This window comes from Mastigoproctus giganteus, chromosome 8 (genome assembly GCF_048544385.1).
Source record: "Mastigoproctus giganteus isolate SK-2022 chromosome 8, ASM4854438v1, whole genome shotgun sequence".
In the NCBI taxonomy this organism is placed as follows: Eukaryota; Metazoa; Arthropoda; class Arachnida; order Uropygi; family Thelyphonidae; genus Mastigoproctus; species Mastigoproctus giganteus.
In genome coordinates this window covers 125,238,184-125,263,236 of record NC_143582.1, presented here as the reverse complement: position 1 = coordinate 125,263,236, position 25,053 = coordinate 125,238,184, and the positions used below count along the sequence as shown (strand labels likewise).

The 25,053-nt window shown below is 38.7% G+C and overlaps 1 protein-coding gene across 1 annotated transcript in view; it reads left to right on the top strand.

Moving 5' to 3' along the window:
• The window catches only part of LOC150081801 (SEC14-like protein 2), an 80,948-nt gene that overhangs the window by 41,844 nt on the left and 14,051 nt on the right, over window positions 1–25,053 (top strand). Inside the window, exons 7-10 of the mRNA XM_090379680.1 lie at window positions 4,647–4,741; window positions 10,066–10,144; window positions 22,168–22,248; window positions 24,920–25,006. Coding sequence (XP_090235806.1) covers window positions 4,647–4,741; window positions 10,066–10,144; window positions 22,168–22,248; window positions 24,920–25,006 — 342 coding nt within the window. The remainder of the gene's footprint in view (window positions 1–4,646; window positions 4,742–10,065; window positions 10,145–22,167; window positions 22,249–24,919; window positions 25,007–25,053) is intronic.

Below are 25,053 nucleotides of genomic sequence, written 5' to 3'. Positions count from 1 at the left end.
ATCTGTTGGGAAAAGGGGAAAATTAAAAAGTTGATTGAAAAACGAAAAAAAATACCCTTTTATTCGAATAATTCATTGATTAATCGAATTTATTGGCACGTTAGCAACTAAGGCGTCAAAACAAAGTCATATAAAAAAAAAATGTGAAGCTTTCAGTGACCAAATGAATTAGGTCACTAAGTCAAGATATACATATAATAAAACAGGTATAAAAAGGATATATCAATAAAGAAATAATGAAAGGTGATTTTTTTTTAAATAAGAGTAAAACGTTTATCCATTTTAAAAAGCTAGAAACAGCAGATACATTGTCATTGTCAGATAAAGTCTGACTGAGTGCATAAGGCTCAGCCAGATGACTAAAGGCGGTAAAATATAAAACACGTTCCTGTCTAAAACGTGGACGCTCGGTTAAAATGTGACAAATAGTTAAAAAGGTGTCACAATTCTCACACATAGGGGAGTCAACATGCGTCAGATGACTATGTCCTATGCGAGGGCGAGCTAGAACAACTTCCTCTCTGCAGTTCCTGCGCATACTGGACTGCCAGTGTTCGATTACAGGCTTTATCTGATACAGGTTGTTCGTAACCTGCCCATGCCAAAATGGTTGCCAATGGGAGAATAATGCACAGTGTATTAGCTGCCTATTCGAATAAAGAAATCGTTTTACAGGGCTCTGTGGCAGCAAAATGACTCATAAATGGAACTTTTTCTTATTTGCATCTGAGCGTTTGGATGCCTGGAAACTGCCCTATAAAGTTACAATTGCTAACAATTAGTCAGGATCCAGAGGCTTGCTCCTTAGAACAACTACAGCCTGCCGTACAACTCCACCATAGCCTTACAAGTTATCACTGGTATACTACCCCCTGGACTTATATATTGCCTTCCTTGGACTGACACACAGCTTACATCTGTATTAGCCAGTGTAATTCATAGGGCTCACTACCATACCTGATCAGGAAATAAAAACAAAAAAGAATCGGCTATGGGCCGAAGTATACAAACTTTGGCAAACTCTGTAGACTCTTAGTAATAAAGGGGATATCACACAGAACTTCATTCCTGAGATAAGCTTCTTCACTTCCAGCATCCTGACCTAGCTAACCCCTAATTTGGAAACCACCTACATTATAGCTGGCTACAGTTCAGTTAGAACCAAGTTAAAGTATCTAAGACTGGATAATGATGATAAGTGTTTTTGTAGAGAGTCAGAGGATTGGATCCATCTCATGCAGAACTGTAATATTTATCTTGATCTCAGAAACCAACTTCTACTGTCTACCAATCTTACTTCGCTTGAACCTCACCACAACCTCATTAAAAGTAAAGAGGCATTCACTTCCCTCCTTCACTTCAACTCAAATCTTTTTAAGAAGAGAAAATCGCTGTTGGCTGCTGCTGCCACTACTCATCAATAAACTCACCTGCTAGGACTATACCCCAGCCCAGACTGCTGACGCTGAATTTTCCCAGCGTGGAAATATTGGGTCTTTGACACAGTCCTTGCTAACCCCTTTCTGGGGTAGGATTGTGGACTCACTTGGCGACTCCGTCCCTTTTTTATTTAAGCTGTCTAACTGTCTACTGTTTTCCCATCTTTTAACTATTACCCCTTTATAGGGCTCTACCCACTAGTGGTTTTGCAATCCTACTCACCTGGGGACATCCCCCTCTATGCAGGAGGCAGGATGGAAGGAAAGGAGGAGCCTTTCCTTCCATCCCATTTCTTTTCCTGGGCTCTCTCCTTCCTTGCTCTCCTGGAGGGGAGGCTCTGTCAGGTGATCCCCCCCACTGTCCTGGCCTGGCTCCTTGTGCCGTGAATGGATACTGCCAAGTGCCTTCCTTGGTGATCGCGCCTCCCACTAAGTGGCCAGATGAACAACGCAACTCACAATAGCCAACACAACTCACACTCATCTTGCTTTGCAGAGTCTTGCATTTTCAGTATATATTTACTAGTACAAAAATTCTAAAAGTAAAATTCTTACAAATGTTTTATTTTAATTCAAAGCGGCATTTTATATCTGCTTCTCCTTCGGGGAATACTCACAGAAGACACCTCTGTAACCAACTTGAACAAGACGATGTAATGCAATACCTCTTAGAAGGGCCAGGCGAGTGTTGCATCGTCCACACACACACACACACACACACACACACAGGGCCGCAAGCATACGAACTTCCATACTAATAATGACTTTCTCGACGACTGGCAATCATATTAAAGCTTAGTTGTAGCCACTGTTCAAATATCTCACGACTTCATCGCTCGTTTTACAACTTAAGTGTCGGTGTTACCTACTTTTGTCAGTTAAAGGAATGCCCACATTGAAAGAAAGCTATATAGCGATGCAAACTGCTTTCCCAAGTATGCATTACCATTAGTAGAGGCACATGATGCAAGAAAGCAAGCTTATACAGCATCAGCCAAAAAAAAAAAAAAAAACTTCTCATTTCACTGATGCATTCATTCTAAATGTTTGTCTAGTTGTGCCTTGAATTTATTTAAGCTATCAACCTCCACAACAACAGATGGAAGTTTCTTCCAGCAATCAACTACCCGCTGATTAAAGCCAAACTTCCGCACATCTATTCTACAACTATCTTTCCTCAGTTTGAATCTATGCCCCCCCCTCAGGTTTGTAGTTTGAGCAAGAGGAAGACTCCCACGAGCATTGAGCTTACTCAATCTGTTCAAGGCCTTCTACACCTCAATTAGATCACCTCGCAGGTGCCTAATCTCCAGAAGCTGCAATTTGCAGAACTTGTCTTTCTTCATAAGAGCACCCCTTTGTTCCCTTCACACCAATCTTATTGCCTTTCTCTGTACTCGTTCTAGCAACTCTACATCCTTCCTAAAACGGAGCTTCCAGACCCTGTACTCAAGGTGTGGCCGGGCCATTGCCTTATACAAGGGGATAATCACCTCCTTATCCCTGCTCGCAAAATTCCTGTATATCATTGACAAGACCTCACGGCAGCTTGTCTGCACTACTCAGAAAAACTGATATCTGACTGCACAATTACCGCCAGGTCTCTTTCATTCTCCACTACTCTGAGTGTAACACCACATCGTTGGTACATTTCTGTGGGGTTACTGCTGCCCATATGCAGTACTTTGCATTTGTCAACGTTAAACTTCAGTTGCCAATTCTCAGCTCATCTACCCAACTTTTCCAGATCCTGTTGCAGCAGCATACTGTCATTAAAAACCCTTTGTATCATCTGCAAACTTTGACATTAAGCTTGATATACCTTCATCAATATCATTGATAAACATACAAAACAACAATGGGCTGAACACCGAACCCTGACGGACACCACTGATAACGTTAGTTCACGTAGAGCAGTACCTATCGATTACCACTGTCTATGCGATAATTCTAGCAAAAATTGGTAGCTCTATTCACGTTAGTCACATTTACAAATAGCAAATACAAGACGGACAAGAACACACAAGATGGAGCCAGCTCTCAGTGGAAACATTATGAATATTATCACTGGAACTTAACCGATGCCTCCTTTATACACACACGTTGGGAATATATAGCATTCTCTCTCTCTCTCTCTCTCTCTCTCTCTCTCTCTCTCTCTCTCTCTCTCTCTCTCTCAGAAGTGTTGTTTATTTGTAGTGCGATACCAAGACAATTCGTTGATCTCCTTCGCCCAATATGAGATATCAATGCTATTACGAAAAATACTTTTAGCCTTTCTTTTAAAAATATTTGCACGTAGATATCCTGTTCTAAAACGAATAGAACGGAATATTTTTTTCCCTTTTAAACAGAAAAATATTCCCCCAATCTTACTTTCAATCTGACTATAATAATAATTTTCAAAACTTCAAACGTTAAAATCTGTGTATAATATACTGTCTGTCGTGATTATTCCTTCGAATGAAATCAAATAATCTGAATTAAGTTTGTTTTTTCTTTGTTTCTTTTTGTAATCGCACAGCAAGGGAGTTTAATGATGCACCCGCAATGGGATGCCCAGAATTTCTCATAGTTGGTCCTAGAGTAGAATATTTTACAGGAAACTAACTTTGTCCACATTATTATTAACAGCATATACATAAACCCTGTCTGAAAAAGCTGTAGTTGAAAATTTGTTCAATTTGATTAATAAAGAAATGTATTTTCTTTATTAATAAAGAAATGTTCTTTTTGTAATCGCACAGCAAGGGAGTTTAATGATGCACCCGCAATGGGATGCCCAGAATTTCTCATAGTTGGTCCTAGAGTAGAATATTTTACAGGAAACTAACTTTGTCCACATTATTATTAACAGCATATACATAAACCCTGTCTGAAAAAGCTGTAGTTGAAAATTTGTTCAATTTGATTAATAAAGAAATGTATGTTACGATATTTCACGAGATAGTGTTTTTTTTTTTTTTTATTTACAGTACGAACAGCATCTACATAAAAACAAGAAATGTAAGCATTCAAATATTTTAAAAGTATATTCTAGCTCGAGGTATACTGGACGTTAAAGTAGGCAGGACATCAAAATTCCGATCAACATCAGAAAAGTACAAAAACTAGTTTTAATTATACGGCTGTTGAATGAACATGGCTGCCTCCCGCATACTAATGATCATGATGATAACACACATATACATGTTTTTTTTTTTTAAGGTCTCCTGAAGTCCTTCCCAGAAAACGATATTTACAAGTTTTACATACATTTCTACGAAAGTAACATCAAACTGATGGAAGAACAATCGAAAAAAGTAAGTAATATAACTTCAAGATAATTATTTATACGAACTTATAATTACTCCTTATAAGTAATTATTATATAAGAGCTTAATTCTAACGTAATACTCTTAATTTCACTTATATTTCTCTTAATTAATTTTAAATACCATTAATTACTAAATTAATGGCCACACAACTAGCAGAATGGTTATGATCACCGTCCTTCCAAACCATTCGGAAGAGGCATGGATTCAATTCCTGTTTCGACGGGGTAACTAATCTCGGCTTTTTTCCACAACGTGGCCCGTTTAGTTGGTTTCGGTGAGTGTTTGTGTTTTTCGTCCAGCAACACAAAGTGACTGAAGAATACGCCCAATATATCCAGCCACGTAGCCTCGGAATTTGCATACACACAATCACATCGTAGGCTATTACTGCTCCTTCTGAGTTTAGCATGTATCTTTGATGCGATGTTAACCTACAGGTGGAACGCTAAAATTTGAGTCAACAGCAGAAAGCATAAAAAGCAGTTTTAGTTCTCTGGTTTTAGTCAGGGGCGGCTCTTTGGTAAGCATTGCTAAACTGCAGCACTCCCAGCTTTTAAAGCTAAATATGCAGTCAACGGAGTTATTATGAAATTTTGTTAAGAACAATGCAAAGCAATGAATAATTTTATTAACATGTCCCTCATATAGTATACTGTACTCATCCTCTATTTCCAATAATCATTTCAGTAATAAACGAATAAAAACACGAAATCGTTTTCAATTTTGAAGTTTAATCGTAGGTGTAACTGTGCGCGACACACTTCCACATTTTGGTCCCAGTGGTTGAGTCAATGGCTAGTTGGCAGGTTGCCAACGTGCATTTTTTAGAGGTGAAAAAACGAGTCAAAAGAACTGCAGAGCGAGCAGTGCCGATTTGAACAGTGAATCAAACTTGAATGAAAAAGTTATTAATCTATTTTCAACAAATAAAAACCAAAGAATGGGTTTAATTTTTAAATAAAATTTCGAGATTACCCAAGTCTGTTAATGGTAAATGTCCAGTTAATGTTTTGTAGTGCTTTTAACTTTCTTATTATTATTACTGTGTATGTCTACATGTCTTATAACAAAGGAAATTTAATGAAGGAAGCAGAAATTTCATAAAGGACGCAGCACCACCATACATCAGAGCCACGAGATGCCACTGGTTTTAATTGGTCGGCACTTGAATGAACAACGCAATGTTCTCTGCCAGCATACTTGAAACCATCTGCCTTCTTCATATAAATAAAACAGAGTGCAGATAATCGAATTCGCAAAGCTATATACTGACCAATGTACTTTTAATTTAGACCATTGCGTTACTAAAATATTGTGGCCAACCTGTGGCATGAATGCCACTCATGGCCGGCGAATGTCTTGTTAGTGGTACACCACCCGAAAGTAATGAACAACAAAAAAAAATAATAATAAAAGCCTTTGTGTACACTAGAGCACCAAAACCTACAGGCAAATCCTATGCCTACAAGGTTTGGTTTCTTGACCTACATAAAGAGTACTCTGTTTGTATGCTTACCGCTTTCTTTACATTTTACTGTGCAGTATAATAAAATGTCACAATGCAAACTTTTAAAAGAAAGAGCACCAATAATTGAATTAAAAGGTAGACAGCGGTTCTTAACGCATATTTTACTTTAACACACCACTATGCGAAATGCGAAAGATAAATGTGAAAAATGACGGGGTGGGGGTTTTATACGCCAGAATATATCGTAATGAAAACATGTATAAAACTTATCCATTGTACTACTGGTTCGATCGTCATCGCTGTATTTTATATAATACCCTGATCTACAACGTCAGTCATTTGCACAAAGGCATCAACTATTTCAAAAATTAACTCATTAACTTCTTGTCAATAACGTAAACTTAATTGCTGGTTGAGTTTTCGAATGATATATTGTTCGAACTGGAGTTTTTTCTTTATTTTTATTTAATTATATAAATATATCTTTGTAAAACCCCTATTTACCTTGAAACCTCTATGGCAGTTGTCATCAAGTTTCAATTCAAACTACTGAAATCCTCACCTCCTCCAGGGCTCACATGCTGTCTGACTGCAATATACTTTCTCAGAAGATTCTGGGCAATGAGGATTTTCTTATTTTCCCCTTTCCATGATAAGCTTCAGCGGTTTTCCATAAGGCATTTCTCTTGAATGATCAAACATTTTTATTACCAACATAGCAAAGTTTATTGCACTGTTAGAATCATATAAGAAATACAAGCACTAAATTAATCATAAATACACAATCACCCACTTCTTTCTTCTACTCTACATAATTATAATTCTCTCATTGTAACTAACTAAAATATATGAGCAATACAAAATACTAAATTAACTAGCATATACAATCATTCAATTCTTGCTCCTCCACAGCAATACGTGAGAGGTTATTCTCATATATTCTCTACTTTCCGATACAAATATAATTATCTTATAATTTTCTATCCCTTTATCAACATACGTATGACTATTGGTATATTGTATTTCCCCTTTTACTAACCTTTCAATAGTGATTCACTATCTCAATATTGATTCACATATACACCGATGAGCCAAAACATTATGACCACCTACCTTATATGATGTTGATCCTCCACATGCAGCCAAAACAGCTCGTACCCGGTGAGGCATGGAAGCTACAAGATTTCTAAATGTGTCTTGTGGTATCAACATGTAACCAGCAGATCCTTTAACTTCTGTAAGGTCCGTGGTTGACACGCCGCAGATCGGAGTTGCTGTTCAAACACAAACCACAGATACTCGATGGGATTGATGTCTGAGGAATTTGGAGGCCAGGGCAATACCTGGGCGTCTTCCTCATATTCCGCGAACCAATCTCGAACAATCCGGGCAGTGTAGCATGGCGCATTATCATGCTGAAAGACAGCACCGCCAGAGGGGAAGACTGTTCCATGAAAGGGTGTACCTGTCAACAATGATGTTTAGGTAGGTGGTAGACGTCAGAGTGCCCGGCACATGGATGATTGGACCCAAGGTATCCCAGCAGAACATCGCCCAGAGCATGACACCCCTGCCACCGGCTTGTTTTCGTCCCACAGTGCATCCAGGCGCCATCACTTCCCCAGGTAAACGACACACACGTACCCGGCCGTCCACATGGTGCAACAGGAAACGTGATTCATCGGACCAGACGACCTTCTTCCAATCACTCAAGGTCCCGTTTCGATGCTTGCGTGCCCATTGTAGGCACTGTCGCCGGTGAACCATGGTTAGCATGGGCACTTAGAGCGGCCTGCGGCTATGCAGCCCCATTTTAGCAGGGTTCGATGTACTGTGTGTGTTGTGACACAACACTTCCGTCACCAGCATTCCAATTACCAGCGACTTGCGCCACAGTCGCCTTTCTGTTGCCACGTACCATCCGGGAGAGCCTTCGCTCACCTCGAGCATCGATGAACCGTGGTCGTCCAACACCTTGGCAACGGTTCGTGGGTTGGCCCTCCTTGGACCACTTTCGGTAGGTACTAACGACTGACCGTGAGCATCCCACCAGTCGTGCCATTTCAGATATGCTCTGACCCAGTCGTCTGGCCGTTCTAGTCTGCTGCCTTTCCCATCTGAAGAACAAAGAGTAACACTGATTAACGGAACTCAGTATCAGGTGTTGTTTATACAATGTCCCGAATCGCGCACGCGCCGTAGTTCACTTACATTTGCTTCGATTTGCATAACGTCTCGCTGGTCATAATGTTTTGGCTCATCAGTGTGTGTGTGTGTGTGTATATATATATATATTTACATAATTCCATTTCCACTCTCTCTTAGTACATATAAACTCCAAAATAGTGCATATAGCCTTCTTTGGCACAGATCTCTCAGTGGTTTATAAAGAAATTCATTGCTCCACTCAGAGCGCATACTTTCTTTATTAAGGACAATAACATCTAATTCATAACTCCACATATGCTTCTATATTGCAGATAGATAACTCACTCTCTCTCTCTCACTCTTTCTCCCTTCCAATCTACCACTGTTTCCTTTCTATAATAAAGTACAGAGCTCGACATATTTATTGCCCATCAGTTTAACAGAATCAAAATTCGAGAGGACTTATTTTTTTCTTTTCTTTCTCACTTTCTCTTCCAGTTGGTGATCCTTCGCTTTTGGTCTTTCCTACGCTTCTATGCAGCTGCCTTCCAGGATCCTTTGGCTTACTGACCTAACTAGGTATACATCTCTGGAGTTGCTCTTGGATCCTTCGTTTAGAGAAGATCGGCAAGCTATGTTATGCATTCTTTACAGGTTCTCTCAATAAAACGAGGCTCTTGTTTCTGGAACATTCCTCTGGCTATCCATTTAGACTTTCTCACTTTCTAGCAACACTTTCCCGCACTTTACGCCTAAGCATTTGCACTCCTTTAACCTTTCCCATACTTTTACTATTCATTACCCACTGAACTGCTCCGAAGCTCTTTCTCATCCCCTTCCAAAATCTTTTCCCTCACTCCTTCACATCTTACCATTCTCTCTCTCTCTCCCTTGCTCCGTCTTTTTTCCCCTCCGCGTTTTCTTTTTGTTCTTCCCTCACCCTCCAAAATCTTGACCAATCACCATCAATTTCTCTTTCTGCATCTTTATTCTAATTCATTCATGTCGTCTTCTTTTGTCCTGTATGGACAAGCCATCCTTCCCCAGAAGTACGCGTGTTGTTTTCAGAACTGTTTCCATCGGCTACTTTACTTAGTGTCCACTCTCTTTTAATCCCTTAATCCTTTTTGCTACGCTCTTCGGTTTTCAACCGGGTCGCAAGGTGGGCCACTTTGTACCTACCCAAAGCTTAAATTATCTTCCATTACCCTGAAGTACAGAATTTCTGGCAGAGACATTCTCTCTCCACCGTCATTTCTAAACTATTCATCCTTTTATCTTTACCATATCACGATTTATTCAAGTCAACCACTTGGCTTTAAGGAGCAATTCGGGGACAGTGCCTTTTTCCCCAACTCATCCCATCTACCATTACCTGAGTGCTACAAATTACTACACTTTTAAGTAAACGGAATAGTCTCCCACTGGCACTCCCACTCCTGACCACTCGGCTACAGAGGCCGTCAACTTCGTACTTTAGTGCAAACTGGAAACAGGCGCGCTGAACTAGTTACACAAAGCTGCCGACCAACCATCTAAATAATCACGGAAGTCTTCAAATAAAACGTAAGCGAAATTTAATAAAACATTAAAAGATATTTTTAATGCAAGTTTTGATTTATATATCTTCGAATCAATACAGTCGATGTTAAAAAAAACAAACAGATTAATGTATAATCTTATTTCTTTACAGTTAGGAAGACAGATTGAAACCTGTTCCTATATTGCGGATGCAAGTGATACGCGTATTATGGAATGGTTAAGGAAGTCAGGTATTTTCTGTTCTCTCATAGTTAATGTCATTATTATATCCTGTATTAGAATAAATTAAATATTCTAGAATTAAATATTATAAGAGCAATAAATAAATATCTTTCCTTCCTCTAACAAGAGGCAAAAAAAAAAAATTAAAAAAAAAACTTTCATATCGATTAAACACAGATTACAAAATCGATTCGATTAAATTGACTATAAATCTAATCATTTTGAACACATCAAAATGATTAAAGTTCAATAAGCAGGAGTAAGTCCTGTCCCAATGGAAAGTATTCTGCTTTGGTCTGGTGACAGGAACGAAGCAGAGATCCTCCCATTATGCGATTAATACCTCAATTTAGAGGTATTAATCCTCCCATTATGTGTGTCAATTTAGAGATATTAAGGGAAGGTGAAGAAAGAGAACACTGTTCCCCATCTACTTATATTTGCCAAGCTTAGTGTAGGAGATACGTTTTCCATCAATAAACAGCTTATTGGTTATAAACAGAAATTATGAACTTTATTTAATTTAATTAGAGGAGAAAGAGTTGTTTATTTCCTATTCCTAGATGTTACAGTGAACGGAGTTATCTGAGAAGTAGTGTCAGATTTCGAGTGGTTAGACAGCTTCTTCCTATACGGAGTCACTAATAATAATAAATAAATTTTCTGTTTATACTCCGGGACGACCAAATGATCAGAGGAGTTCACAAGATAGACAGAATACAAGAAACGGCACCGTATTCAGTAGTCACGGGCTTGAACCCCGGTCACTCAAGGCACGTGTATTCATGCACCCGCGCGCCTGACCACTAAGCTACGGCGGCCCCTCACTACTTGGATCATATCCCAATTGTACTTGATTTGACCAAGCCTATGAACATATCTTTTGTCTTAGATCGTTCAAATTTGCCAGCTGGAATGTTTTTGGATCCTCTCCACTAAACACTATTTGACTCTAATTTTAAGAAATAACGATTCCTAACTATATCAGAATTTCACAAATGCATTCAATCGTTAGTTTTCTCCTCGCTCCGCAGGAAAGTCAAAAAGTTTACCAAATTTATAAAAAATAAAATAAATTTTCTGTTTATATTCCTGGACGACCACACAGTCAGAGGAGTTCACAAAGTAGTGAAAGTACAAGAAACAGGACCGTATTCAACAGTCACAGGCTTGAACCCGGGTCACTCAAGGCACGTGTACTTATGCACCTTCGGTTAACCACTCGGCTACGGCGGCCTTCCATTGAGATTGCAGAATCTAACCTTAAATCCCTCAAATTCCAAAGCCTGATTTCTTCGTTATCGTTGCTTATACATTTTTTCACAAATCCCAGCGCTTGCTTGCTCGCTTCTTGCTCTCTCTCTCTCAGTCGCACCGATTAAACCGCAATCGCGCGGCCATATTTGCGAATTAACTGAATTATTTGAGACCGTTTTATGAAGCATAGATTGAGGCTCAACCTGTATATGAATAGACTTATGTGTTTAGCGTCAAAGAAACTTTGTATGAGGTATCAATATACTGGCATAAATTGCGTGAATTTTGTGGCTGATTTGCCAGACGAAAAAACCCAGAGAATTTCTAGAAGAAAAAAGCATGCAACTCTCGCTTGAGCCTGACCAACTCAACTACGTTGTGAATAAAAATCTCATAAAAAATCCTCAAGTCGTTAGCTGGATTCGAACCTCGGTGCACGTATACAAGCGACCCTGAGAAGCATTTTCCCTTTATGACTCTTCATCTTCGAGTTCATTTTATTGCTGACATATAGTGTGTGCCCTGAGATTGTTTTCTTTGTAAGTTAAGTTTACGTTTAGATATTATATTCAGGCTGTTTGACACTGGATATCACGGAAATGATTTTATAACGATGACAACAAATGTAATTATGCTTTTAATTAGAGTTATTTTGAGCTGCTCAGAACTCGTAACTGCGAATTAAATTTGTGTATATGTACAGTAGGAGATATGTATATTCCACTAGATGTCTGAAAGCGTCCGAGGGGATCTGCAGCCATGCTGCCTGTAAGACTTTCCACAATGTCGGAATAGATGACGGTTGCGTGTCCATGCTCCTCACTTCTCATTCCAAAGCATCCCGAAGGTGTTCAATTGGATTGAGGTCAGGAGAATTTGGAGGCCAATCAAGATGGGTGACAGCTTGACTGTGTTTCTTGTTCTTCGAACTGCTTGTGCACAGTGCGGGCCCTATGACATGGAGCATTAACGTCTTGGAAGATCAGGTTTTGTCCGAGAAAAAAAATTCAACATGGCAGGATGCATATGGTCTCCTAAGAGCCTCTTGTAGACTTCACCAAAGGATGGTCTATATGAACCAGAGTTTCTACTTCTTGCTAGAAAAACATGACCATATTAAGCAACCACTGCCACCTGCCTGGACAGTGGGCACCATGCACGATGGATCCATAGACTCGTGTTGCTTGCGCCACACACGAAGGCGTCTGTCGGCGTATTGCACCAGATATCTGGACTCATCCGACCAGCACACTCTTTTCTAGTCCTCCAGTGTCCAACCAGCGTGTTGTTAACATAGCATTCGCCGTTGACCATAATCAACGGAGAAGAGAGGGTGTCTCCTGGGTCATCTGCTGTGGAAAACGATGCGGCGCATCATCGTTTGGGATATTGTTCTTGCATTCACCATATTGTATTGCAATGTCAACTGTCGCACAGTGACAATTGACATTGCACCACGAACATCCACCTTCCGCAATCCTTTATTCTGTCGACTGGAATTGGTTTGACCCGTTCGACACCATTCTTTGTACACCTTAAGTGGGCCGTGAGCAAACAGACGTTCTGTTTCTGATATGGAAGTAACTGACGCACGAGCTCCCACAATTATGCCCTTCTGAAACTCCGTGATATTTTCACTACGTCCCATAAATGCTACTTTATCACTCTGACTTGCACGACCACATGCAAATTACCACTGCTTTAGCGTACGAAGCTATTCGGATTTTTATACTGCTAGCTATGGGGCACAGTCCATTACTGGTGGGGTGGTTATAATTTATTGATCACTGAGTGTGTATACTCTATAAGTTTAATGGGATGTTCCAAGAAGCGATAACCAAATTCAGGAGGTTCTTAATTAACTTAGTTATAAACGGCTGTAGTAAAATTGGTGAGTTTGAGTTTAAAAAGTTATATAAGTTAGTATCTCATTTTAACGTGTTACAAGTGCCTGCTGTAAAACGTTTTTTTTTTTTTTTTTTTTTTTTATGTGAACAGTTTGCGTTTTCCATTGGCAACTGATAGCTGTCTAACAATTTTATTAAACATCTATCAGGGCTTATAATTCGAGTAACCTTGAATAATGCAGCGTATCCTTGAAATCAAGGTCGACATTTATTCAGGGAATGGTTCATTAAAATTCAAGAAACGTCTACACTGAGAATAGGAGCAACAGGTTTTGAATTAGAGAGTTAAACATATTAGTGATGTCATTTCCACTTCTAGCATTTTGCGTATAATAGTAAATTTGTGAAAAGCAATCATTATTATATAAAAAGCTTACACTAATTAGAAACGTTTTATTTATGTAAATAACATTATTTTAATTATTACTAAATATTACTTGTTCTTACATGGTTATCAATAAATCTGAACAATAAATGTTCTTTGATTAAAATTTAGCTATGAATTGAAGGGTACTCAGAAACTCAATAATGTTGTACAGCACGAGTAAATGAATTTAATTGGTACCGCAATCTAACTGAAGCACGATCGCAACAAATATCACAAAAGATGTTCGAAATGAGTGCCGTGCGACAGAAGACAGGCTTCAACACGGCGTCAGAAGGAATCCCGTACACGTGCGAGTAGCATGTGTTATTTTAAATAGCAGGGGCAGCTTCGTGGATGCGTTTCAAACAAGTCATTTCGGTTGTTAACCTCTGTGGAGTAAATAGTTTGTTTCAAGCGAACCCGCACATAAGAATCCCAATGGTTTAAGGTTAGGAGGGCATGGCGGCCAAGAAATGGACCTCGGCGACCAATCCAGTGATTCCGCTAACGATCATTTAAAGAACCATCTTTCAGAAGTGTTGGCAAAATTTCCTCTGCAAAAAGTTTAATTAATGGTCAGCGTTTAGGCGGCAGGGAACTCGTGATGAATAAAGTTATCTACACTGCTGGCTTACATATTGACGCTAAAGCCCACTTAGAAACGGGATTTTCCACTGACATGTATGGAGATTGTGCATGTTGAATATCCCATCTGGTGTAAATGCCGCCTCGTTGGTCCACAAGATATTGAGTCAGGGCTGTTATTGATACGATTAAGTATCCATAAACAAGATTTCTCTCGTGTAAGCGCTACTGCTTGTAATGCCTGAACTCTGCATACAGCCCTTTGTAAGCTCTGGCTTACTAGTAAAGGCCGCCGTAGCCAAGTGGTCAGGCGCGCGGGTGCATAAGTACCCGTGCCTTGAGTGACCGGGGTTCAAGCCCGTGACTACTGAATACGGTGCTGTTTCTTGTATTCTGTCTGTCTTGTGAACTCCCCTGACCGTTTGGTCGTCCCGGAGTATAAACAAAATATTTATTATTTTATAATGAAATAAAAAAAATATAATTTTTTTGGATACTTCATCTTAATATGGCTTAGATTAATTCAGCAAATATTTATTTGAATACGCTAAATAATTGAATAAAATTGAAACGGTAAAGAAAGTGTCTAAAGGCGAGGCAGTTTTTCCAGAAAGGAAAGAGAACTTTGACCCAGAGAAGGTCAAGACCGATTTCCTAGAAAAGGCCAAGCCAAGGGAATTATACGGCGAAGCGGACAGAAACGGTATTAGATAGTCAAGGGCGACAGGATTAATGGGAATTACAGAAAAATAAGGGGAGGAAAAATGGGAGCATAATTTGGTATATATAAGGAGTGAGTGGCGGGATAATTTGCGTTCTTTCGGGTGTGACCTTGGCGATTTTGGTGCACTGTTTTAGAGGTTTTTTGGAGTCATGTGTGGCATTGTGAGAATCCCTTTTGTTAATACTTTAATTTTCAGAATTAAAACTTCTATTCAGTTCTCTCTCTTCACCCCTCACTTTATGCTACCTGATCCTATACCAGAAGTATTTCTCAGAAGGTTTCAGGATCTTTCGAGTATCTATCCCTTATATTGTTTAATTCCAATCGAACGTTTCTTTAGCAACATTCTCCCTACAGCTAGGCATGTGTGTGCTGGATGACCACACTCAGTTCAACCATAGTTAACAAAGTTTCTTTAATACAACTATATATATTATAACACAAAAACATTTACACTCATTTTGATTACTCCTTAGCATATACAAATATTTGTATCCAAAAAATAAATCATTAAACAAATTTCACTATGAATGAAACTGCACTATTTTAACACCAAAGTACTTACAACATACTCTGTTTCTTTCTTCTATCTATCTGACTCATTTAAACAATTGCTATTCCACCTTCCTCTTTGCACCACACACTGATTACAAAGTTACACTCCTTACTAGTCACAATGCGTCTCACCCTTATTACATTCTACTTTCCTGACTATACTTTCAATCATATCATTTATTTATAATTCTTTATCTTCCTTACTCCCTTAGACTGCCCACTACAAACAGTACAACTTATCAACATCAAACGATACTACTTTATCAGCCTATCCACAGCAACATGAATTCGAACCCTTTAATGTTATTTTTCATTCTTAATTTAATCACCCCCCCCCCCCCTCTTCTCCTCAGGTCGCCCTCTCCTTACTCCAGAGGGTTTTGTATTTATTTTTGCGGTATGTCAAGGGGGCCTTTATCGATGGCTTTTGTTTGTTTTCATTACTTCCCTTTCTCTTTCGTTTCTGTCTCCAAGCTCTCTAACTTTCTCACGTTCGGCCTATTGCCCTTCCAATATATCCTTCTTGCTAACGCTCTTTCTATTACTTCTTAACTTAATCCAATGCTTCTCCCTATTACGCTCCTCCTTACCTTGCCTGGTATATCCGATCTAGAGATCGAATTCCACCTAATAGTAGGTTTCCCGCTTAGGACAGACTTTCCTACCCATTCAACCCTTATCATTACCTTCGTCTATAACAATACTAACTTGTCCTAAAATCCTTTCTTATATAAGACATTCAATCAAAAATCTTTCTCCCTCTTTTAATAGTCGTCTGGCTAGGCGTATCTTAATTACAGTAAACTAAAATCTTACATCCTACCTCTTTCTTTCCTTTTAATTTTGTCTCTAATCTTCCGTCTGAGTCCTATCACTGCCTTTGTTCCCATCGTTTTTCTTTCTTCTTCCTTTCTTTAGCACGGGAAACACTTGTATTCACTAGGACATCCCTTTTCGGCTAAGCTGCTTCTTTCTTCTCCAGCGGCTGCTTCCTTTCCGTTCCTTACGCTGTTTCTCTCTCTCTCTCTCTCTCTCTCTCTCTCTCCTCCCAGGATGCTCCCTCCTTACTCTCCGAAGATGTTTCTTACTGCTCCAGAGGCTGCTTTTTACATTAAAAATTGATGCTGCTTGCTAGCGAAGATTGAACTCCTTCCGCCCATGCAAGCCATCCTTGTTTCATATCTTCATTTTCTTTCTTTCATCCTTCAAAGTCCTCTCTCTCGTCTACTTCATTTCGATCTCCTCCACTTTTAGTTAACTATCCCCAATTCATAAACTGTTCTCCACATACTATCCCACACTCTCTTACATTTTTCTCCACTACTCGCGACTGCTCTCCTTGGCTCCTTTTCCTCCACTGACTCCCTTTTTCTTCTCCTCAGGTCGCCCTCTCCTTACTCCAGAGGGTTTTGTATTTATTTTTGCGGTATGTCAAGGGGGCCTTTATCGATGGCTTTTGTTTGTTTTCATTACTTCCCTTTCTCTTTCGTTTCTGTCTCCAAGCTCTCTAACTTTCTCACGTTCGGCCTATTGCCCTTCCAATATATCCTTCAACACTAAATTCATATATAAAAAATATCCTCTAAGCCTAAATTCATGCTATGCGATCTTCTACTCCTGTCTACCACGGGACTCTCCCTCGTTATTTATCTCCTGTTCCGTACACGTTTCCCCTATAGCGCGGGTCGTGTTTTTGCAGGTGGCTGCATCTGGATTCCTTTCCAAAGCCGCCCCACCCGCATGAACACTTGCCACTTATTTCTCTTACCAGAACACATTTGCTTTTTGAAAATTTAAAATTACTTTCTTCCGCCATACTTCAACTCCTAACCAGAATTAATGTAAGATCGCCATCTTACAGTATGGAGAAGTGCAGTCGTGTGTAGACGTAGTGCGTAGAGACGTTTTGGTGGAGAGTCATGTCTTGATTAGTGGTGTAAAGTGTAGCGGAGTGAGAGGAAAGTAAGATCGATATCTTGTGAAGTGGAGTCGAAAATTCACTGTCCGAAGATGTCCGAAAAATTATGAGGAACAATTAGAAGCCTGACAGTATCCGAGTCGAATTGGAGGTCTGGAGACAAAATGGAAGCGATCTCCTTTAAGTAAGCTGGCCCGTACCTGACGAAAACAGTAAATGAAAATTTTCCGTATAAAGTTTCTTCCCCAAAAATATGTCCAGAGGAGCAGAAGTAAGCATTTAAAGGAATTCCCTAGAAGGCAATCAGTGTTCCTGTGTACTCATTACGTTTTATTGTAGTTAAAGTTTGAGGATGATTTGTTTGAACTCTGGTAAAGGATGCATCAAGTTAGAGTGTAAGAACTATAACCTGAGATTGGAATTATAGAAACCATTTTATTGACATGTGTGTGTGTTATTAAGATTTGGATTAATGTGAATAATTCTCGTATTAATTATAGATATTAGGATGCTTAACTTTACTCAAGAAGGTATTTACTTATACATATATATGTGTAACTGAGGAGAAAACTGCCCATATGGGGTGTTGTATAATTAATGTATGAAATTATTATATTAAACTTTCTGAAATTATACTTGTGTCTAGTTTAAGTTGCTTCACCCTACTGTTTTCAAAAACGATTTCGAAATTTCCTCAGCAGTCAGAGGCCCTAATTGAAAATGAATTAAAGTAGGAAGGTGGCCTTTCACAAATTATAACTAGTGTGAATTGTTATAGGTGAACCAAAAGCATATACCTACACCTTCTTCATGCACTCTGCACCAAACGAAGGTTTTGGGATGAACGTTTTTATATCCCTCCTTATATCCCTCCACTAGCACAGCAACTCTTCCTGTGCTAGTGGAGGGATATAAGGTCATGATATCCATCACCAGTTCCTCAGTCTGTGTAGAATATGATCCGGGTCGTGCAAATGGTGGGATTCATTGGATGCGCAGCACCAGAACTCCCGATCTAGGGGGCTACAATTGAGGGAACCATCGAAGTCTCAACATGTATAAACGAAGCCCCTTAACCCTGTATGTAGTAAGTGCCTTGCCCAGCCCTGGGGGCCGGCCTCGGTCTTGATTCCTTTTCATTGCCGCCGTAGCCGAGTGGTTAATCGCGAATGTGCATAAGTACACGTGCCTTGAATGAGCGGGGTTCAAGCCCGTGACTGCTAAATACGGTGCTGTTTCTTGTATTCTCTCTACCTTATGAACTCATCTGACTTTATGATCCGGGACGACCACACTCATCCGTGTGGTCGTCCCGGATCATAAACATTTATTTATTTAATCCTTCAAATTATGGTGGAAGTTGACAAACACAGGCCAATTAGGATGTTGCCTTGTTGGAAAACGATGCTAGTATTCGGTGGCTGCAGTTCTTGCATTTTCTTCACTTACGCCATACACAAAGTGAATGTCTGCATATTCCACTAACGTTAATGCCCTTCTACTCATCACACATGTAATGTTGCTGGGGTTCAAGTTATTGAACCCCAGCAACAATCCGTTCGTTGCAGCCTTACATTTTCATCACACGTTTTAAAATACGGTACAATTTACATATTTTGTTCAACGATCTGATTTGCATATACCCCACTTCGTGATGTTCGCAAAACGCTATAAGCGGGAAAGACGTCACAATCTGTTTAATCCTCTAACTCAAAACCCTTTGCTCCTACTTCAAACTGAGTGTAGATTTTTATTCTTGTATTTTAATGGCCCGGTCCCTCAATAAATATCGATTCGAGAACACCCTGTATTAAAAAAAAAAGAAATGCATAATTCGAAACTTACTTCTTAGCAATATCAAATACACTCATCAGGTAAATCAAAGCTGGTCATGTAAACAATTTCAAAGTGCGTGACGGGGAACTTGACAGGTTTTCATGCGCAATTACCCTGCCGAAATCGTTTCAGAAACTATTTCAGTAAAATTATGACTATATTTAGGAAGATGGAAAAAATTTCAACTCAGTCCATTTTTCTTTTTTCTGAACAAATAAAGATATGAGCACCAACTAATACAGAAAACAACACGTTTATACAATTCACCATATAATAAAATATATATATACGTCCTTTTATAAGCAAACTTATTATTATTCACATGGAAAGCTAGTGTGATCTTTGGCTGCATTTGAACGGCTAGTTTTTCAAATTTTGGAATGTAGGATGATATTCCTGCGGAGAAAATCGTCAAAGTGGGCATCAATAAGATGCCAACTTTGACGATTGTCAAAGTGATTTTATTTATATATTTATAGTTAATATATATTTATATATTAACTATTATTTATATATATTAATATAAATATATATATTTTATATATTTATAGTTAATGGTTAAAAACAGTGATTCTCACAGGTAAATGGAAATAAAAAAGAACTAAGATTACCTTGTACGCGGCACTTTCTAAAAAGCAAACTTTTCTCGGTCAACCAGTTCTCAAAAGTTTTCATATGTTGCGTAGGATTTCAGAACAAAGTCATTGAGGGTTCAAATTCTTCAGTTGCAGTTCTTCCGCCCTTGCTCGAATGAATCTTCCAAATAGATGCTAAAAGTGATATTATAGAAACTGCTGCAAGTGAAAGGATTTATTAAAAAAACTACCACTGGCTTAATGGCGGTGAACTGTTGAAATCGCTTTTAGAATTCTTCCAGAAGTGTTTGAAGGTGACCAACAAATAGTGATGGATCGAAATCATTCTCACCTACCATCTTCTTCCTATTTGGGAAGGTGGGAGAGACTTAAGCTTGATTGAGGAGTAAAATACTTTCTGGAATCGCAAAATGCAGAGATCAACGAACTAGGTGACACTTGCTGGCTTTTGGACTTTGCTTTCCTTAGCGAAGCCTTAACAAAGCGAATAATAGAAATCTGGAACTCCAGGGAAAAAATAAACGTGGCTCAAATGATAGCCTTTGTAAAATCATTCAAAGGAAAACTAGTCTTGTTACATGTAAAATCAAAAAATTCCGAGAAGACCATACTAAGTCAGAGGAGTTCACAATATCGAGAGAATACAAGAAACAGCACCGTATTTAGCAATCACAAGCCTGAATCCCGGTAACTCAAAACCGGGTACATGAATACACGTGAACATGCTACATAGGTGAACCGACGTTAAAGTGGGGTCACGCAATTCTGCCGTTTGAATTAATATCAGAAGCACAACGGCTCTTGTTGGCGAAATTGAACCAGACCAATCAGACAACCTTACTCATGACATGATGTCAAGTGAGGTGCTTACGTAGATAATTGGATCGATTCATAAAACGTGGCTGTTCCCCTCTACCGAAGTGTAAATGTCTAGTGGCCTACGAAATGGTTGCATAGCAGACTATAAGTTGGAGTAGTTTATAGCATGTTTTTAGACTTAGAAGAAAAGCCGAATTAGACGTATTTGTCAGACAGAAGTAAGAGTCACTAATCGTGATATTTCTGCTTCCTTTATGCCATCGAGATGGCAGCTGAAATATCATGTTAACACCACGCACATCGACTGTAATATAAATGAGAAACCGTCCTGATCAGCGACTTTGCATCAGAAATATAACTCATGCGCCTTCTTGACCAAAGGAGAGCCAATATTTGGTTTGGAGATTTTAAATATGTATTAAAAATCATAGTGACACTATTATGATATGAAATTTATGTAAATTTTTATACTAAAGAAGCATAATCCAAAGAATACGCAATATGACTCACCTCCAAGTGCGGTCTGGTATACAATTGTGTCCATGGACAAGAACGAACCTGATAATACACACACACTTGTGGGTACGGTGATTGACTCTTTTTCTATGCAACGAAATTTTCTTTAAATACTGAATTTGAATCTTTTGCTACGTGCGTTAATTGTGAGACATTATTTGCAGTCATTATTTTTTAGTTCTTCAGTACAGAAGAGTTTAAACGACAGAGTACTATCAGAATTCTTGTCGAGTGTTCCGAAAAAATAAAAGTGAAAATCTCAGAAACTTTAAATACGCTAGTAGACATCAACAGTGGAGAAAACTGCGCAAAAAAATTTTCACTTGTTGCTAGTTCAACAGGTCCAATATGATGAAAAATTTCCTTGGAGCAAGGACAGCGAATTCTGTAACACGTTTAGTTTAAAATACGCACTTATATTTATAATAATAAATTATATTAAATAAATGTATGATATAAAAATAATATACATGTATTGATATAAATATATTATACTTCTAAAAAGTATCGACATTTGAGAGCGAAAATTTTCGAATGCCTCCCCTCGCTCCAATACTGAAATTGTAGTTACGTCTATGGTTTCAGTGTTATTGGGCCAATTATCTTGAAAATCTGATCTTAAGTTGAGTCGTGTAAGTGGTGATAATGTGCTTTTTATAAACACAACCGGTTACTAATAGTGACGTATCATTCAGAGTTTGTCCTGGTACAACGTATATCTATGTAACTTTCTGTTTTCGGCCCTCCTCAGAATCTAGAGCAACTGCACCATTAGATGATACGTCACTGGATAGTAAGCTTCATATTAACTGACAAAAATGAAATTAACACAGAAATCCATGACATGAATTTTCTTTTGTAATTATTATAGCTATGAAAAATTTATTCATACATTTTAAAACAGCATCGCCCAAACATCTAAAGATTATTCTTCTTTCTTTCTACAAACAGTGATCGACTATGGCTACAAAGTGTCAGTCATCTATGAAAGTAACTATCCAGAAAGGCTTAAGAAAATATATTGTGTCAATAGTAAGTATGGTAGTGTGCATGCATGAATGTACACATTAACATTTCTAATATTTTCGGTTAAAATTCAGAACAAGACTCTTACGTATGAATCTTTGCGACAGCAAATTATGAGCGCGTCTAGCTCTATCCCCTGCTTCACATTGATTGAACGATCTATTCCTTCACGTAATTTTGTTTCATGAATTAAAACCAGCGCCAAAGAGAGAGGGAGAACTCGTTTCCCAAAAATCGTCCAATTACTCCGTGTCGCAAAGATCTATGGGTAAGAGTCTTGTTCTAAATTTAACCACATTTGCACACCTTTCATCTAGTGACGTCAATAAATAGAATATCAAGAAAATTTCCTAAAATTAAAGGCAGGATTTTTTTCGCACAGAAACACCCTACCAAAAGTATTCAGTAACTCCCCTGAGGTACTGAACAGTGCTAATCACATTTATGCAAAACAAGAACAGTTTGAAAAGTGTGCAGGAGATAGCAGAATGAGTGCCCGCAAGATATTTGCTTCAAAGCGGTTTCATCGTCGAATGCCATATTATCAATTTATCACTGCGTGCGCCAGCAACATATGCACCTCTCGAAAGTTAATGTAACCAATGTAATAAAAAGATGGAAGAACGAAGGCAATGTAATAAAAAAGTGGAAGAACGAAGGCAATGTACAAATAGCTGTGTACAAACGGTGAGGCAGGGTTAGAAATCTTACAGACACGAATTGCGGATTCTAGAAGAAAGCGGTGAAAGAACACCTAGAAAAGTCCTTGGGAAATGCTACGTTCGAGCTCAAGGCATCAAGAGGAGTGTCCGGTGTCCAAAAGTGCATCCACTATCCGTAAGGAGCAGCACGGCATGAATTTTCATGGCAGAATTGCGCTCTCACATCACACCTGCCGAATGCCAGGCGTCGTTTGCAGGGGTGGCTGGTTCATCGTTTCATCTTATACCGCGTGGGTTTTTATAAAATGTTAGTTCATTTTGGCCCATTGACTAAATGTGATGTAAGAGTGTTATTTAGAAAGAAAATTTCCATGGAAAATCACCACGTAATCATTTCCTAATTATATGAGGAAACAGGTCTGTGAAACGAATTCAGATCAGACGGTCCAGCTGACGTCGAGAATGCCTGGAGAACCTAATCAACCGCAGTATACTGTGCCCACAGCAAAGCTTGAAAGAGGCAAAATCACGGTATGGGACTGATTCTCCTGATTCGGGCTTTGGCTGTTGGTCGTGGTGCCAAAAAACATCATACACTAACATCTTGGATAATTCTGTAGCAATTATAAGGAAATGGTCCCCTCCGTATTCCAGCACGACAATGCTCCACCTCATACAGCAAACAGTATAAAAACCTGTTTTGAGGAAAAGGAAGTCCAAGTCGCCTGGCCGACTCAAGGATCAGACCTGAATCCGATCAATTCCAGTTCATCAAGCCATAGTCATTTCATTCTAATTTAGGATGAAATGGCACATCGGATTAGGTCACAACTAATACTCCTTTCTTCTACTTGTGAATTGGCGCTTGCAGTGAAGAAGAAACGGACACAAAGAACTACTTGAAAGTTTTCAAAAACAGTTTTAAAAGCATGCAGGAAATAGAAAAATTCGTGGAGCCAAGGTATTTATGTCGCTTCAAAGAGGCTTTTCATTAAAATTCGTGCTTTGATAAAAGTAATGGTGTCCGTATTTGGCAGGGCAGTGTACATTCAAAATGCATACATACACACGAATAAATAACAGGTATATTAACTGGCTAAGCCAGGAAATTTGATTTATGTAGACGCTTGAAATAATACTACCTTCAAGCTAGCTACTGCTGGATGTTTTTCATTTTTATGAACACCAGAACGAAGATGTAGATCACTGTAAGATTTTATTAATGTTTATTATCAAATCGGAATCTAATTTAGAGCAATATTTGACACCAATTGATTTTTAAAGTAATGTAAGAGGAACAGAATAGCATATTAAGCACATTTCCCCCGTGTCAACAATTCTGATGCATAGTGTTGAATTTGTGACATAGTCATAAAAGTTAATTTATTAGTAAGGACTTTGTTGCAAGGAAGAGGACTTCTCCCGCATGAGCCAAAAAATAATAATAATTATTATTATTATAAATAAATAAATCGAAAGAGATATCATGCTATTCCAGGTACCGTAAGATAACCATCTTAATTCCGCTTTGAATTTAATCAGTTCCCCTGCCACATCAGGAAGCAACTTATTCCAGTGCTCGGTAACCCTCTGCCCATAGGTGACCTTCATGAAATTCAACCTTCTGTTATTCAGTGATATTTTATATTTGTACTCCCTGTTCCTCGCCTCACCTACGAAGGAAAACAGACCATCCTCTAATTTTATTCCACCCTTTCAGCTCCTTAAATATCTGAATCAGACCTTTGTAGATGTCTAGTCAAACTTTGCAGTCCACACATTCTAGGTCGTTCTTTATACGTCCATTCATTGCACTCATCACAAATCGGACTGCCCTTTAACCCTCTGCAGAAGTTACCGGTATGTCTTTTTTAGGTGCAGTCTCCAGACCTGAATATACTATTCCAAATAAGGAATAGTGTATTGAGGTGCATCACCTTCACCTCATGAATTACTTTGTTTCTTTGTGTGTGTGTGTTGTTAATTTCGTTTATTACCACTTATTTGTTTTTCAGTGATACCGGCCCACATGATACTGTACAGAGTGCTGAAGACACTTTTACCGGAACAAATATTTTCAAAATTGGTTGTATGCTCAGTCGGTAAGTGAAATTCAATGTCTTTCTTTTGAATTTATGACATCACAGAA